Source organism: Aptenodytes patagonicus, chromosome 8 (genome assembly GCF_965638725.1).
Source record: "Aptenodytes patagonicus chromosome 8, bAptPat1.pri.cur, whole genome shotgun sequence".
In the NCBI taxonomy this organism is placed as follows: Eukaryota; Metazoa; Chordata; class Aves; order Sphenisciformes; family Spheniscidae; genus Aptenodytes; species Aptenodytes patagonicus.
This window is the reverse complement of record NC_134956.1, coordinates 12141917-12158347: the sequence shown is the minus strand read 5'-3', so window position 1 is coordinate 12158347 and position 16431 is coordinate 12141917. Positions and strand designations below refer to the sequence as shown.

At 52.0% G+C, this 16431-nt stretch overlaps 2 protein-coding genes across 2 annotated transcripts in view; both read left to right on the top strand.

The window, feature by feature from the left end:
* PODXL2 (podocalyxin like 2) overlaps positions 1 to 15163 on the top strand; it is a 35671-nt gene extending 20508 nt beyond the window's left edge. The window contains exons 3-8 of the mRNA XM_076346383.1: positions 1558 to 2450; positions 3516 to 3590; positions 6607 to 6763; positions 8453 to 8514; positions 10213 to 10392; positions 10743 to 15163. Coding sequence (XP_076202498.1) covers positions 1558 to 2450; positions 3516 to 3590; positions 6607 to 6763; positions 8453 to 8514; positions 10213 to 10392; positions 10743 to 10952 — 1577 coding nt within the window. The 3' untranslated portion in view covers positions 10953 to 15163. The remainder of the gene's footprint in view (positions 1 to 1557; positions 2451 to 3515; positions 3591 to 6606; positions 6764 to 8452; positions 8515 to 10212; positions 10393 to 10742) is intronic.
* Positions 15164 to 15964: 801 nt separating this feature from the next.
* The window catches only part of ABTB1 (ankyrin repeat and BTB domain containing 1), a 28361-nt gene continuing 27894 nt past the window's right edge, over positions 15965 to 16431 (top strand). Inside the window, exon 1 of the mRNA XM_076346382.1 lies at positions 15965 to 16117. Within this exon, the coding sequence (XP_076202497.1) occupies positions 16062 to 16117 (56 nt within the window). The 5' untranslated portion in view covers positions 15965 to 16061. The remainder of the gene's footprint in view (positions 16118 to 16431) is intronic.

Here is a 16431-nt window from a genome sequence, read left to right as displayed (position 1 = left end):
TTATGACCCTGAAGGTCAGCAGCTGGATCATGCTCATCTTTGGGTAGCATCTGGAGGGAGCTACTGACAGCATGAAGGGAATGAGCTGTGGGTTAGGGAAGGCACTTGCCAGCTGAATAGGAGCATCTTTGCACCTCCTGCTTGGGGTGGAGGGAGCAGTGTGGTTCTCCACTCAGGAGGGATGGGGAGGAGCATGGAGAAGCAGCATGGGCAGTCCTGGTTGCCAGGGAATATCCAAGGCAATGGATATGTTTGCTGACATGGCCCTCCCTGCCCGGGAGCTCATACCTGCTCCGGGAGCAGCAAGCGATGGATTGGAGTCAGGGATGCGTAGAGTTTCCTTGTGGAGATCTCCTCTGTAAGGCATCCAGACAGCTGCTGCCCACTGTGCTTAGTGGAGCATCTGTTTTGGCAGGCAGGAGAGGAGGTGGGGGCCTTGGGGATTTCAGTCACATAACAACAGTAGCTATAGACAGGGCAGGGTGCTCGTTTCTGGCTGTGGAGGGATCCTCTTCCTTCCCGTTCTCAGTCAGAATATGTGCTGTGCTCATCTTGGGGAGAAAGGGAGTTAACTGGGATGCAAACTCCTGAAACGGAGCTCCTCGGGTACAGGCAATTTCTCAAGAAATTTGAAGGTTGATTTATGCCTGCTGGATTTATGCCTGCCACTCTGAGCTTAATGTGTCTGGTCTTACAGATACTCTCCTTATCTTGGGATCCCAGCCTCTTGCTGGGCTTCCAGAATAAGCCACTGCCTGCTCTGACCTTATGTTTGTAAGGTGCATCTTTCTCCTTCAGCATCTACATTTGTCTAGCAACATCACATGCATTCATGGTCAGAGCCACAGAACAACCAGGGGCTGGAGTTGGAGGGAGGGGACTTAGATTTGGCTCCTGTTTTTGGCTTCTGTTTTGCTGCAGCAAAACTGTTCCTTAATGACACAGAAAACTCATAATGCAGATGTTTGTGGGATGACTTTTCTGCTGTGAAGTGCTGTACGAACTGAAGTTCTGCATTTTGAAGATGCCCAGGTTGATTCAGGTTTTGGTGGTATTACTTGGGCGTGCCAGGGAGTAGGGTTTGGTTTGCTGTGCTGTTTCTCTTCCCTAGTATTTCCCATTTAGCATGTGGCTGACTGCTGCTACCACCCAGTATCTTTCTGAATCCCATGTGAAATTAGTCCCTGGGTCCCAGCTTAATTCTTAACACTCATGACCTCACCTTGGAGATGTCAGGTATCAAAGCTGTTATTTGCAGATCTCCTGGCTAGCAAGTCTGTGAAAACACCTTCAGGACAGAAAGGAGTGGGGAGAATGAACGTGTGAATTATCCCTAGGGAAAGTGGGTTTGCTGGGATGGTACAGGGAGCTGGGGAAGTACAGAAGGTTGCACTGCACTTGTCAGATGGGATTGTTCTTATCAGTGGCAGGCTACCTGCTCTTAGAGAGTCTCTGCCATTTGACCCCATCTGTGGCTAGGCACATATAATGGGGCCATCTCTCTGCCTTTGATGGTTACTTGGGATGTGACATGAAGTCTTTTGGATCTCTTTTTAGATTACAGCTTTCCTGCTGCATCTCAGAAGGCCCTGCTGAAAGGGAATGGGACACAGGTGAAAGACAACTGGGAAACAGCCACTGTCCAGCCGCCAGCAGAATTTGTTGAGCCTAACTTGCACATGCCTTTCTCCAGCACGCTGGAGGAAGAGGAGGGGCTGCTCCCTATAGACCACTCAAGAGGAGGAGTGGAGAGCCTCCAGACCTCTGGGCCAGAGGTTACATCTTCTGAACCAGTGGGCCAAGAGGAGTCCTTCTCCCTTCTGTTTTCCACAGCCTCTGCAAGGCCAGGTGTGACCGAGGCAGCCATAGGAGGGCAAGAAGAGGACTCTGTTCCTCCAGGCTTAGACCTTGGGAGCAGCATGGGACCAGGTCTTCTGCCTGTGTCCTCTATTTTTTCTACTAGTACTGCTGCGAGGTCTCCCAGTATTTCAGAAGAGCCCTTTGAGGTGACAGCTGGGGACACGTGGGCTGTTGGGGGAGCAGATTCGGAGACGACTGTGAGTACCACAAGAGCAGAGCTTGCAGAGACCATGGTGGAGGCTGTTGGGGAAGAGCATTCAGCCAGAGAGGAGGTCTCAGAGACCATGGTGGGGTGGGAGATGCTGGAGCCCACGGTGCTAACTGAAATGGAGCAGACTGTGGAAATGCCTGTGGGGACACCCTCTCCTGGGGGCAGCTCCCCAGGCACCCAGACTCTTTCTGGCAGTGAGCAGCACCCCACTTCTTCTGCGTCTCTGTGGGACAGGGCTGACGAGCCTGCACTGGATCCCGTTTGGAATGACACCGAGTCAGCCACTGAGACTGTGGCAGCAGAAAGGAGCTTGTCACCGCAGGCTGGGGACGCCCGCATGGCCATGCTGCCAACAGAGCTGCCCTGGGACTCAGCACAGGTAGCACTGGGAGCAGGGAGTGGGTGGGAGGTTGCAGTGGAGATATTTGGGTACTTCTCTTTGGGGGAGTGTTTAACCCCTTAACCTTACCCACATCCTGAAGTCTGGCTGGTGGAAGTAGCTGCTTCTGTTCACCCAGCCAAAACTGAATTTTGGGGGATGTTTTTCACAGCACTTCTTAAGGATATCCACCATCCTTGGTGAAAGCTGTGCCCCCTAACATCTTCCCCAGCGAACTGCTGCACAGAATCCTGCTTCTAATAAATGCCTGCCCTCTGGGGCATGCACAGCAGCAAAAACTCCTTGTTTCCTCAGCCTGCATTATTGGAAGTGTCAGGACAAAAATGCCCCCAGGGTTTTCTGGAAAGGGAGTGAGAAGGAAGTGCTATTTTTGCTGCTGCTGCTGCCTGCAGGGACCAGATGCAGAGCAGGTGGAGCAGGGTACAGAGATCTGTGAGGATGTTAGTCTAGGAGAGCCTGTGGGAGAGGAGGTGTGAGGTGAACTGCAGTTCCTGAATCCTGCAAACTGGCAGCTGGTTAAGAGAAGACAGGTAGCAGGAGCTGGCTGGTGAGAAAGTATCAGGGAAAGCTTTTAATTTTGCTTTCTGCCCCATGGTACTCGGGTCCCTGAGCAAGTGACTTAGTCCCTCTGTGCGTCTGATCCTGCCTGCAAAGTGCTGCCCTGTCTCACCAGTTTGTTTAAGGACCACAGAGGCTCCTGGTTAGGTTTTATGTTGTGTTAAGTGCTGATCACATACAGGATAAGGCTGCAGGCTAGAGAGCTTTCCACTGAGTATCTGAGTCCTCCTGGAGTCTAGATACAGGTGGGAGGTAAGCTGGGCTGTGGCAAGCTGGCACAGTACCTTGTCCCTGCCCCATGTGCTAGCACTGAAATAGTGTTTCCTCCTTAGTGCAGAGCGTTAGAGGACAGTTGCTTCCTTTGAGGAGCGCTTCTCTGGGGTATGGCACAGCCCCTTGCTCCTGTCCCTTGTGTATCCCATGCTTTCAGCAGGAGAGCTGCATTTGCTACCCATACCCAGCTGTCTTTATGCCTTGTCTCTCCAGGTGATCTGCAAAGACTGGAGCAACCTTGCGGGGAAAAACTACATCATCCTGAATATGTCGGATAACATTGACTGTGTAAGTCAGTCCAAAGAGATTGGATGGCATGGGGGGAATAGTGCTTAGAGATGCGGAGGCAGGCACAGCTTTTGCTGTCTGCTTTCACTACAAAACATTTTAAAAGCACTAAATCTCAAAGTCCTTATAGAGGCTGTGGAGAGAAGGGGAGGAGGACAAATATTCCTGTTCTCCAAATGGGGAAAGAGTGGGTGGACTGAGAGGATTCTGCTCAAAGTCTAGCACATGTCAGTCCCATATCGGATTTTGACTAACTCCCGGCTGCTAGTCTGTGCCAGGCAGTACCTGGATTCTCATGAGACATGAGAGCTTTTAACATTGCACCTCTTACTGGTAGGAGACGTGGCAGGATTGAGGTGTGAGTCTCCTTCCCTCTCTGCCTTTTCCTTCCTCTCCTTCCAGCATATAGTAACGTTTCTCTGATGGCTCAGAGGAATGGGGACTCCCCATTTGCAGTGTGAATGGTTCAGTGTGAGGCAGCTGTCACTAAATCTGCCTTAAGTGCTTCTTCTCCCCACCCCGTTATCTTGCATGTCATCTGGGTCTGTTAACCAGCCACACTCTGCTAATCCAATGCCTGTTCATCCATCCCCATAAAGCTGCAGTTAATTCATGAGGCCAGATCCCCTTGTGGATCCCTGGTAAAAGGGCTTGTTCACCTCTGCTGGGCCTTTTATCAGGCACTTTAAAACCAGTTGTGGAAGGCCTGGGGTCAAGGTGCCTTTCATAATTCTAAGAAATGATTACGAGCCTGACAGCCTGAGACCAAAATGTTTCATCGGGGAACTGTTCTGGCCTCGCGTGTCTGCACTTTTGCTCGCTGCAGCTCCTGCTCTAGGCAGAGCCGGCTGGTTTTGTTACTGCAGGGTGGCTCTGTGGCACTGACCTATTTCCACTACTGGTGAGTTGTTCGGGGGGGGGGGGGGGCGTGTGCGGTGTGGGTTTTTTTGGGATTTTTTTTTAAGGTGAACTTTTTGGGGACAGGGAAAACAGGGGAATTCCTATACACAATAAAGCATGCTGACTGCTTTAAGGGTAGATGAAAAATCAGTCTCTTTCCTCCTGATTTAGGCAAACCAGTTTGTTCTTTGGAGGATTTTAAGTATCTCTGCTACATTCACAATTGCAACTCAGAAAATCAGTCCTTGAGAACCTGAGTTCTGCTGCCCTGTTTCCCCCATGTCCTAGTCCCCATTGCTCTTTCTCCCATCTCTGTGGAGTTTAAATGCTGGTTAATTTTGCAGTACGTAGTAGCTTCTTTCCTGTGGTCACTGCACTTGTGTTCTTCAAACCACTGGAAGGGTGGGAACTGAAAAGCAGATGTGCAGATGCCTCTTGACCAAATTGTGTCTTTATTGTTGAATCCTCAGTTCTGCCTTGCTGAAAGAAGACAGTGCCCTGGGATAGGCAGGACTGAACTGTTTTTCTACTTGATTTCATGTTTCAAAACATATTTCCCAGTGAATGATTTGTGCTGTCCTCCCCCTTATTCAAAGGGACACTTGTCAACATACATATTTAACATAAACATCGCTTCGTTCCCTGCCTCCCATTACCACTTTGCGTGGCTGAAGCTGGAATCAAGCTCTTCTTTCTCCTTTCCACTAATGTTGATGCAGTTTGTTTCCTACCCATGCAAATTTGCTCATTTTGGGCAACTCACCTACCCTCTGCCTGTCCCTTTTGTTTTCTGGTTTCTGTGTCTGAGCCCTGTGGTGTTTGGATTTCCAGGGTTGCGAAGGAGAACTTGCATTGCGAGTGCTGTAGTTTAAATTAGTGTGAATGGGGATTCCTCACACATTTCCTGTGTTTTGATGTCCTGATCCGGTGTGGTACCAAGTCCCACTGAAAAGCTGAGGGGCACAGAGGATGCTTAGCTCCTTCCAGAGGGTTGCACCTTGAGCTTTAATGTTCTTCATAGCACCAGGCTTTTACCTGCTGCAGGGATGATGTCTGTATTGCTGGGTTAAGCTGGCAGCCCATTTATCTTCCTAATGGGCTCTGGGCAAGGCAGTCACTTCAGTCTCTCTCTGGGCACATCTCCCACTCAATATACCTGGGAATTTTGCTAGTGAGGACTGCAGGATCTGACCCAGCAGTGGTACCTGGCTACACATCAGGAGGTGACCTCCACCTCGGCTCACATGTGTTCAGGCTCCTTCACAGCTCCCTTCCCCACCACGGAGAATTTATCAGTGCTCTGCAACCTCTGCTTTCCCCGTCACTAGAAACATTTCACCTCTGCCCTCCTCCTGCTCTTGGGCTAAGCTGCTCCCCCTTCCTCCGCATCCCCCGAAACAGAGCCGCAGGCTGGCAGTGGAGCTGTGAGCCAGAGCCACAGCTGAGCAGCATGGCGCTGCATCCTGGCGCTACTCCTCCCGCCTCCCCGTGCCGAAACCCGTAACCTGATGAGACGAGGCACTGGCAGGCCCTTGTGATTCAGGCCCCAGTCATCGGTGTCTTTTCCAATTAGGCCATTTTCGGCACAGGCCTGTGCCTGCCCTGAGAGCTTCGAATTGCCATGACAACAAGAGCTCTTCCATTTTATTAATCATCTGTGTGGCCTTCAGGTTGGCATGGCAACCAGAGATAAGAATAGAAACACAGGAGTGAGAAAGCAGCAAAGGAGCCCGCCCAGGGATGGCTGGAGCATGTCAGGCTGAGCGGCACCCGCTGACCCAGCGCTGGCTGCGGGGAAGAGCCTGGCTGCTTCCTTCTTGCCTTACACGATAGTGTCGCTTCAGGACCCCTGTGTGCCGGGGGAGCTGGGCTTGGCATGGTGTGGGGCGTATGGTGGCTGCAGGAGCCGAGGAGGAGGGTTGGTGTGTCAGGAGATGTATGTGGGTCCAGCCTGGGGCACTGGGAATGTGCAGGGGAGCGCTGCACCAGGTTTAGCACTGCTGGCTTTTGGGTACGCCTGGTTCAGGGGTCTCAGCCACACAGCCGTGCCAGCCCTGCAGTGCTACATCTGCCCTGTTCCCTCCATGCACTCACCAAGGTCCCTTTCCTGTGGCAGGAGGAGTTTCGGCTGGAGAGGGGTCCCCAGCTGTTGGCACTGGTGGAGGATGCCTTCTCCAGACAGGCGGATGGACCACAGGACCGCTGGCTGATCTCTCTGAGCAAACCTAATGAGAACGACAAGCACTTGCTAATGACACTGGCAGGGGAACAGGGTAAGTGCTGGGAGACGGAGCCATCCCGTGTTGGGGGGTTGTATTTAAGGGGCTCTCAAATGGAGGTGCTCAGGCATGTTGGAAGGAGCTTTTGCTCTCCAGTCCATTTCAATCCCACCAGTTCCCAGTGTTAACTGGACTTGAGGGATGGAGGGGGACTGAGGACATAAGACCCTTTTTCTCCACATCTGCCTTCTGGCTTGTCCCTCACCGCTTGCATGAAGCTCCATCTTCTGTGCTTTGCCTCCTGCTTTGCTTCCTCCCTGGATTGCCTCCACTCGAGCATCCGTCAGCTTTATCCCGGTGCTTATATACTTACCTCCATGGGCAGGCCACTGAAATGGCAGGACATGACAGCCTGCTCTTAGTTCACTTCTTAACTTAACACTTCTTAAGTCTTGTCCGAACTGGGCCAGTCCTGACTGTGCCTCCCCTGCATCTTCAAAGAAACAAAAGCTGGCAGTGAAAGGTGGGCTGGCCTGGAACATTTTACCATCTCTTTAATCCCCTTTTGGTAGGGGGATGCTTTTCCTGTACTGCTTCTGCTGCCTGCTTAGTGACAGAGGCCTCTAATGTTGATGTTATGGCCTATATGAAAAAAACCCAACACTATTCTAAAATGCCCCACAGCGATAGGAAAATACAGCTAACATTTAAGTGGTATTTGCTGTATCAATGCCTTAAATCATTGCATCTCTCCCAAGCCCTTGGGCTGGAGCATGTGCCAGTGAAAAGGCTTTGGTGAGCATTTAGTCTTCTAAACTAAAACCTTCATGCCATCATGAAAGGGGACATCCCCCTTCCTGGAGAAGAAAACAGGTCTGAACTCCAGAAACACAGCCAGGCTGGGAGATATCACTGAGTTTAGAAACCTCAGGAACCAAAGTATTTTCCGCTCTGAATAATCAAGCATTTGTTCAGTTCCTCTTTTTACTGCTGTGCAAGTGGAAGGAGAAATGGGCCTGCAGCGGGAGCGAGCGGCTGCGTGGTGCTTAGTTGCCGACTGAAATTAAACCACGACAGGGCCTCAGCCTCCAAATCCTCCCTGACTGCTCCTGTTCTCCTGGCTTGGAGAGCATCCTGGGAGCTGTTAGGGAAGGAGGGTCCCAGGAAGGGGTGGATCAGTGTGGGCTGGTGGCTCCCTGGCTGAAGCTGTCTCCTGCTGGGAGTGGAGCTGTTACAGCACATCTCCTGTAGCCTCTGCTGTTGCGCCAGGCACACCACCTTGCCAGGGTGTCCTGCAGAGCAAAACACACCTGCTAAAGGTTGTGATAGGTGAGCATGGAGCTCTGTGGGAACATCTTGAGTGCTGCAGCTCGGGATCAAGTTGTGCTGGACAGGGAGGCTGTATCGGGCAGCATAGGCACCTGCCTCCATGACTTTTTGGGTGTTGCTGCTCACTCCCAGAGCAGACACAGATCCTGAGAGCTGCTGTGGCTGTGGAAAGGGCACCTAGGTGCCTCCGGTATCAGTACGTGCCTGGATTTTTTTCCCCCCTTTAAAGAACACTTGGAGGTACCCTTGGTTGTGGTCCTTGCATTCTTTCAGCCTCCTAACATAAAGTACCAATGAACAAAAATGTGCATTCCCCTGCATCTAATCTGTTTGGGATTTCACAGTGAAGAGTATATCTATCTGAGCTAACCTGAGCTGAGAGCAGCACTGATCTCTCCCTCTCCTTCTTTACAGGTGTCATCCCTACAAAAGATGTTCTTACGGCACTGGGGGATGTTAAGAGGAGCTTAGCCGAGGTAAGAGCCTGTCTGCCTGCATCCATTTGTTAAGACTAGCTATACAATTAAAATAAGCACCTTGAAAACTGGGACCATATCTCAAGTCTAAGCGAGTGCTGAACCCACAGCAGGCAAGCAGATGAGTCAGGCACTTGGCAAACTCCCTTGGTAGTTGCCAGGCCATCAAATGTCTGCTCCCATTAAGAGAGTAACTGTGGGTTATTCCCTCCCTGTTTTTCTGGCTTGGTTGTGAAGCTGCTTTTCACACATTCATTTTGTTGGGATACTTGGTCTCATCCCTTCTACACTATTGCCTGTGGCGATGTGGGTGCTGCAGAGCCCCAGATTTGGCCCTGCTCACCCTACAGCTGATTTACATACTTTGGCTGCTCAGGCTTTGCTGAAGGAGGTGGGAGAGGTGCATGTACTAGATGGGACATGTTCATGCACCTTCCTGCAATCCCAGGCTCTGCATTTCACTCCTTTAGACAACTGCCTACACAAGGGCAGGCAGAGTACCAGAGGCGATGGATGCCGGAGTCCACTGCCAGCTGCCTCTAGCCCTCATGTATTCCCCTCTAACCCTGGCCAGCTTGGAAGAGGGTAGAGATGAGGGCAAATTAGTCCCATGATCTCTGACTTTGCCCTTTAGGCCTATGGGATATGTAGGCACTGGGGGCCTGATTCTGCTTGGGTTTTTTTACACTACTGGAGTAATTCTGCTGACTTTAGCAGCAGAGTTGGGCCACTGCCTTGCTGGCTGTCTGCTCTCAGGTTTTTCCCTGACCTAACAAACTGGTGCAGTTAGACAAAGCAAATTAAGTGCTCGGTGCTGTATTGATTGGCTTACACCAGAGAAAGCGTGAAAAGCAAACCCTGTAGAAATTGTGTGACTGAAGTATCAGCAGCTAGAACTGTCCAGGAAGAAGGATTTGTGTTGGTGCAAGGTTTGACTTCTTTGTGCAACTGTGACTCTATGTTAACAGGCAACCTAGCAGAGCAGCCTCGCCACCTGCCTCCGACTCTCCGGCTCTATCAATAATGAAACACTGCTCATTGCACTGACCTTGTGCTAGCACGAGCTTGGAAGGAGGAGGGAGGATATTCTCTTACACCTGTCATACTTACTATCGGATTGATATGTAACCTGTTTGAAATCTGCCAAGTCATTGGGACTGACGTTGGGCTTTGTTTGCTGGCAACCACTGGGGGCCCATTTCTAGGGCAGCTATTCCTAAGCTTTTTGGATCAGCAGGCAGCTGTCCACTTTCAAGACCTTGTAAAGACCACTGTGCCCTCTTAGGACCAGAGCTTTAATGGAAACCTATTTATTATGGTTACATTCTCTGTCAAACAGTCACCAAAGCCTCAGCACCCACCAGTGGTCCATAGTTTGTCTTGGGAACTCTTAATGTTGGGCAGTTTCTCCCTTGAAAGCCTCCTTGTCTTGCACATAGGTGTGATCCTTGTGCAGGCGATCAAGATAAGATTGTGCCTACTGTCATTTGCTGACGTGTCAGCTTTCATGGAAGACGGTGTTAAATTTAGTTATGTGCCTTCTAGTCGTGTAAGACACTGTATATCCTCACTCCCCAACCCTGGCTTTTAGTTCCTCTGCCCACAGTGATGGTCCTGTACTTGGACCCTGGAAAGTCTGAACAGGATCCCACCTGACTGCAGGCCAGGGGATTTAGTGTACCCCTTTCTTCCTTCCAGATTGGCATCCAGAACTACTCAACCACCACAAGCTGCCAGTCGCACCCCAACCAGACACGCAGCGATTATGGGAAACTCTTTGTGGTACTGGTGATCATTGGTTCCATCTGTGCCATCATCATTGTATTGGGGCTCATATACAACTGCTGGCAGAGACGTCTGCCCAAGATGAAGAACATGGTGAGCATGGGACAGGTGGAGAAGGTGGCTAGACTCTTAGCCCTTGGGATGGAGGGGATTGGAAAGTTAAGAGGGAGATTGTTTCCCCTGTCCACTTACTGGACATAGCTGGATACACTGCTGGAGCAGCAAGGGAGCCCATTCAGGCATAAGAGAGATACAAACCTGTCTCTTGCTGTGCTCAGGACAGCTTGTTTCCACTGGGAGGGCTGGGCTAGGAGTAAATTTACCTTTTCCCACTGACCCTGCAAAGTCCTCGGTGACCCTTATAGCCTGGTCTGATTGTGCTGCTCAGCAGCATTAAGACCTGTCCTCCTTTGTCTCCATTGTGTTCCTCTCATCCTTTGCAGTCGCATGGCGAGGAGCTGCGCTTTGTTGAGAACGGCTGCCATGACAACCCTACCTTGGATGTGGCCAGTGACAGCCAGTCGGAAATGCAGGAGAAGAAGCCAAGCGTGAATGGTGGAAACAACATCAACGGCCCTGACAGCTGGGATGTCCTGATCAATAAGCAGGCGAGCGAGGATGTGGATGTGTTTGAGGAAGACACACATCTTTAGAAAAAGAAGGGAGAGAACCACCCCCTTAAATGCACTTGTCTCTCTCCTGTCTTGACTGATGGACCACGGGATCAGGTGGCTTCTCAGGAACTTCTTAAAGGCTTGGGACAGGTCAAGTCTTTGGGCAAGTTTTCCCGATAGAAGTCCTGAGCCTGCATCTGAGGCTTGGAGCCAGGAGGATCACTGAACAGAGGGAAGCGGGAGGGGTGGGTGTGTAGGTCTCTTTGTGTGTATTCCTATCAGTAGCACCAATGCTTTCATCACCTTTAAATGCACTTACTGTAGCTCTCTGGTAGTGGCTGAGAGTGGCTGGGCTTGAGAAGCAAGGCGGTGAGGCTGAGTCTGCCACCAAGAGTCCAGCTTTGGGGAGTAAATTCACTTTGGGAGTCCAGCTGGAGCTACGGCAGCCAGATCCTGACCTTGAGATCATGTTCAGTCTCTGCAGGTGCAGTAAAACCTGTGCATTCTGAATGGAGGGGAGCCAAGACTCAGTGTCCTGGGCAGAGATTTGTTTGTGGTTTTTTTTTAGTGCTCTAGCATTCAGCTGCTAATTAGATGGGCTGATGTTTACATCTGGGGAAGACATCCCACTGTCACCTCATTTCCCCCCTCACACCGCAAACAGCCCCACTCCCTTTTTCAGCTCCACAGCTCCAAGCTGAGTTTGCAAAGTTTGAGCACTTTACCCTTGCTTGACTGATTGCAGAGAATTCGGTGCCGTGGCGCAGCATCTTAGCTGGAAATTTGCTTTAGGTTGGAGAGTTGCTCAAAAAGTACATTTACCTGCCTCTTTCACGCAACAGCCTGTGAAATCAGCAGCAAAGTATCCCTTGTCTTAAGTCTCAGTTTTAGACTGGCAGGCCTTCTCCACTCCTGTTCTATTTTCCAGGATAGTTTGGTTTCAGTTGGTCTTTTTGAGGTCAATGTAAAGACTATGTGAGACTTTTTGAACGGGGACAAAAGTAAAAACTCAGAAACAGATAGTTTTCTGGTCCTTTTGTTTCCTTTTCAGCATCCTGCCCGGAGGGGAAGGAAGTGTTTAATGTCCCATAGGTGTAAATTGGGGTAACATCTTTAAAATCACTGCATTTAAGCAAGCGTAAAAGCCAGTTCAGGTGAGATGAGAATCATCGATCTAAGAGCTCCCCAATGAATGTTTCTCAGGCATGCCTCGGGCAACTTTGAGGTTCCAGCTCCCTGAAGAGGTGTGATAAAAGGCACGTGAATATGCGTATTTGTTCTCTGAGCCCCGCCTAAACCGAGACTCAGAACTACTGTCAAGCCTGAAATCCCGGAACATTTGTTTCTTCTGTCATCAGGGGATTGAAGGACTTGCTTTGGTCAGAGGCAACAGTATTCCTCTCTGTTACAGTGATCTGCATACGTGCTTACTGCAAGATGCAGCTTCGCATTTGGCCTTTAAGGGAATCTTTGTACAGAAGGACCCCAGATATGCAGCCTGATGCTGAGCCTGTAAATCTGTCCCTGTATGTATAGATATTTTTAGCATGTTCATCCCTGATGTGAGTTCCTAAAGTCAAGGTACAAGAGTCTGTTGTTTCATTTTGCGTAGCGCTTTGCATACAAACTGAATCACAGATCACCTTGATGTAGGACCACGTTGATATCAGTCTATTAGGGATTCAAGAAAGGTGATAGCCTTTGGTTTCCTATCCAGATTCCAATTTTCAGTGTTTTTATCCTGCCTCCATACCTTTCCCCGTGTTATGTAGGAGATGGTGACCGTCAGCTCCATTTGTATCTCGGTGGTACGGTCACGGAGATGCTCAGAGGAGTTCCCTCTCCTGCCCCAGCAGTTGATAATGGGGGACAGTCCGTGTACGTAGGCAGCCACGTGTGGCTCTTCTCCGACCACCCCTCGATGATGGCTCCTGCTGAGTTTGATGGGTCTGTGCAGTGAAACTGCACAAGTTCAGTAGCTGTGTTGGTGGCACTTTGGGACTCACAGGATTAAATGCAAGTTGTTGTTATGATGTGGTGAGTAAATTAAAGCATGGAGTTAAAATTTGAGTTTGTATAGCACTTAGCATAACGGGGCCTGGCATGGCCGGGGCCTTTAGGCAGTTTCACCGTATAAATGTTTCTAAGTCCAATAATCCTCAAGAAATATGTTTTTAATGCCCAGTGGATATTAGAAAGAACACCACCAATCAGATGTGAATCACTTCACCCACAAAACACTTCCTTGTTGCACTTCATTGCTAGGAGCTGCTTTGCTGCCCTGTTTTCTCTCCACTTTACTAATTCAGAGAAACAACAAGGTGCTGATAAAGTGCTTCTGGCTAGGCTCAGCACCTGCTGATCTAATGTAAAGTCTTCAAACTTTAAAGAAAACAAGTGGGCTATGCAAGCTCATTAATAAGCTAGCAAGTTCTCCTGATTTGCTCTTCTGGCTTCTTATGGCCTGAAGGTTTTCCAGAGACCGTAGAGCTCTCTATTGCGTCTGGAGCATCCAGGCGATCTTGAGAGTGTCTAAGGGTGGCCGTCACGAGGCTGAGAACAATTTTCTGCTGTCTCTGTCAGGGTGCACCTGGCTGTATGTTCTCAGTTTAGCTCCAGAAATCTACTGGTTAATAGTGTTTCACTTTAGTCCGGTGATACTTTTTATACCTTTACCATTTGTTTTTTCTCTGTATCATTTTTTTGCACTAGGCTGACCTTGTTAAGTCGATTGCACTGTTGTCCCTCTCCCGCCAGCCTTGCAGAGACAGGTCATCTCCGGGGACCTGCGGGCTGGGGACCACTGTAGAGAGGCTGTTGATAGCCCACTTACTCTGTTGTTCAGTGCTTGGGTTTCCAGCTCTGCACAGGGAGGATTTAAAGAGGAAGAGAAACCTTGTCTTAGCATTTGTAACAGGAAGCTTTTTTTATCAGCTTAATATAGTTAAACTTCTTTTTAACAAAAACTGTCAAAGCTGGACTTCTTAGAGCGGTGTGCCAGGCGACAGAGCAGATGCAGGAGACAAAGTGATTCCTGGAAAACTGTTTTCCACCTACTCGGACTTCATTGTAGTCCCGTCTACCAAATGTTTGATCGCACTGACACCTGGTGGCTGCTGGGAGTTGGAGACGAAGAATAATTTAAAAAAGGATTTTTCCCCGTCTTAGCTCTGGGTATTTGTTTCCTGTGACTTGCCTAGGACAGTCACCTGCTTTATTCACGAGGGGCTGCTGGACTCACCAGTGAGCAGAGGGGCTCGCACCAGGCACGTAAGGGATGGTTTGTGCAAGGACATCCCTGTCTGCAAAGCAATGAGATGGGACGTTCCTTGGAGTCACCGGTCTAGAGGCCCTGGGTAGCAATACGGGGTCTCAGCTCCATCTCCCCGCTTTCTCCTCCACTTGCCCCCTCTCCTCCCAGGGAGCACAGACACAAAGCAGAAGCTCTGGCTTGAAATGGAGGTGGTTCTTCAGAGAGAGCATCAGATGCTGGTGCGAGGAGCTCTGCGCCCCGGGGAGCGCCGGCGATGGCATCGGCTGGATGCATGGCCAAGATCAGAGTGGCTCTTCATCTCTGTGGAACGGTGGCCAGATGTGGTCTGGGATGGCCAAGCTGCAGATTACTCCCAGATGTTGCCCAGATGTCTAAAACAGCATCTATAATGTGGAGTCCAACACGTGCTAGGATTTCGTATCCTGCAGACCGCCTCGTGGTATGTAGGGTGTAAAGAAACAATGAGAAGTGACCCGGTAACTATGCTGTGGAGTATGGAATGCAGGTTAAGAATACAGTTCAAGATACCACCTTAAGGATCTCTACAGGCAAAGGATGCAGTGTGAAATGGAGGTGCATTATTGTACAGATTACTGCAGTATGACCTTAGAGCATCGCAGCAGGATCCCACTGCAGCCGCTGCTGTCAGCAGCTCGTCTGTTCCCGTCCACCTTCACAGCCACGCAGGAGCACCTCTCTCCTTGACAGGGGGTTTGGGGCAGCTTGGACAGTCAGAGACAACAAGCACCTTCATCCGTGCTGGCTCACGAGAGCCTCGTGGGCTCATCTCGACTGGCAGCCGTTCTTCTCAACACCCTCATTCCTGCTGGACCTAAACTGTCTGCAAGCCCTGGCCTTTGCCCGGCATTGCTGCCGGAGAATGCTTAGAAACACTCACGTCTGGCCCTGGAAGCGACAGGGTTGTGGTTTTGTTTTCTTTGCAATAAAACGCACCTCCTGGGTGTCTGAACACTGACCTGAGCGGAGTCCTTTGCCTGAATTCACGTCTGCTGCATCTGTTAATGCGGTGTTGGCCAGGGTCCCTCTGCCAGGATGGGGGGCGGGCGGTCTTGCCCCCCCGCCCCACAGAGTACTCCTTAATTCTCCCATTGCAGGCTGCTGCGGAAGCCCTGAGCCGTGCCAGGTGCCTGGGCTGTGGGAAACTGGCTCACCCTGTGGGGTGACAGTCCCGGCCCTGTGGGGTGCCCCCCGCCCCATCCCCACGGGACCAGCCCAGGACCCCTGGTCCCTGCTAGGGTGGCTGAGCACGAGCCTCTGTTCCAGAGCAGAGCCCCTGTGTGCGTGCACACCCCTGTGCCATGTCTGTCCCAGAGCAGGTGCCCCCAGCCAGCTCCCCACCATCCCAGACCTGCTCCAGAGCTGGACCCCACGCAACTGCACGTGGTCCAGAGCCCCTCCGTGTGTTCCAGACCCCCCCTCCCACCCACGTTCTGGACCAGGTCCCCCCTCAGGTGTGTTCCAGAGCAGCCCCTCCATGCTTGTTCCAGAGCAGCCCCCCCTTTCACCCCTTTCTCGTGCCCCGGAGCGGCAGCACCCCCAGTTCCACGCCTGCCCCGCAGCAGCCCGCCCCGCTCCCGTCCCGGGCTCCAGGCGGCGGTTGCTCCTCCAGCCCGCAGCGGGGCGCTGCGCCTCGCGTCGCTAGGTCAGGTCGGCCGCGGGGCCGCCCCCCTCCCACCGCCCCGCCCCGCCCCGCCCCGCCCGCCGCCGTGTTTACATCCGCCGCCGCTTCCGTCCCGCCGCCGCTGCCCCTCCGGCCCCTTCCCCCGGCTCGGCCCGGCCCGGCCCGGTCCCTTGCGGCTGCCCTCCGCTCTCCGCGTCAATGCGGCGCCGCCGCCCCGCGGCCTGCCCCGGCCATGGACACCAGCGACCTGTTCACCAGCTGCAAGAAGGGGGACGTGAGCCGCGTGCGGTGAGCCGGGCCGGGCCGGGGCCGAGCTGCCAGGCCCGGGGCGGGGAGGGGGGCAGCGCCCGGCGTCCCCCGGCGTGAGCCGCTGCCTCTAACCGCTTTAGGCGCCCGGGGGAAGCGGGGCCGGGCCGGGGGCAGCCCGGCCTCGCCGGGCCGCGTTACGGTCTTGCGGTCGCCCTAGGGCCGGGACGCGCCGCGGGTCGCATTTGCCAGAAGCCCTGCCCGGCCTTCCCCTGGCCGCTAGACCAGCGGCCTCTCGCAGCCTTGGCTCTCTGTAAGGTAGCCGCGGTGCCAGCAGGTAACTGAGGTGCGAAAAG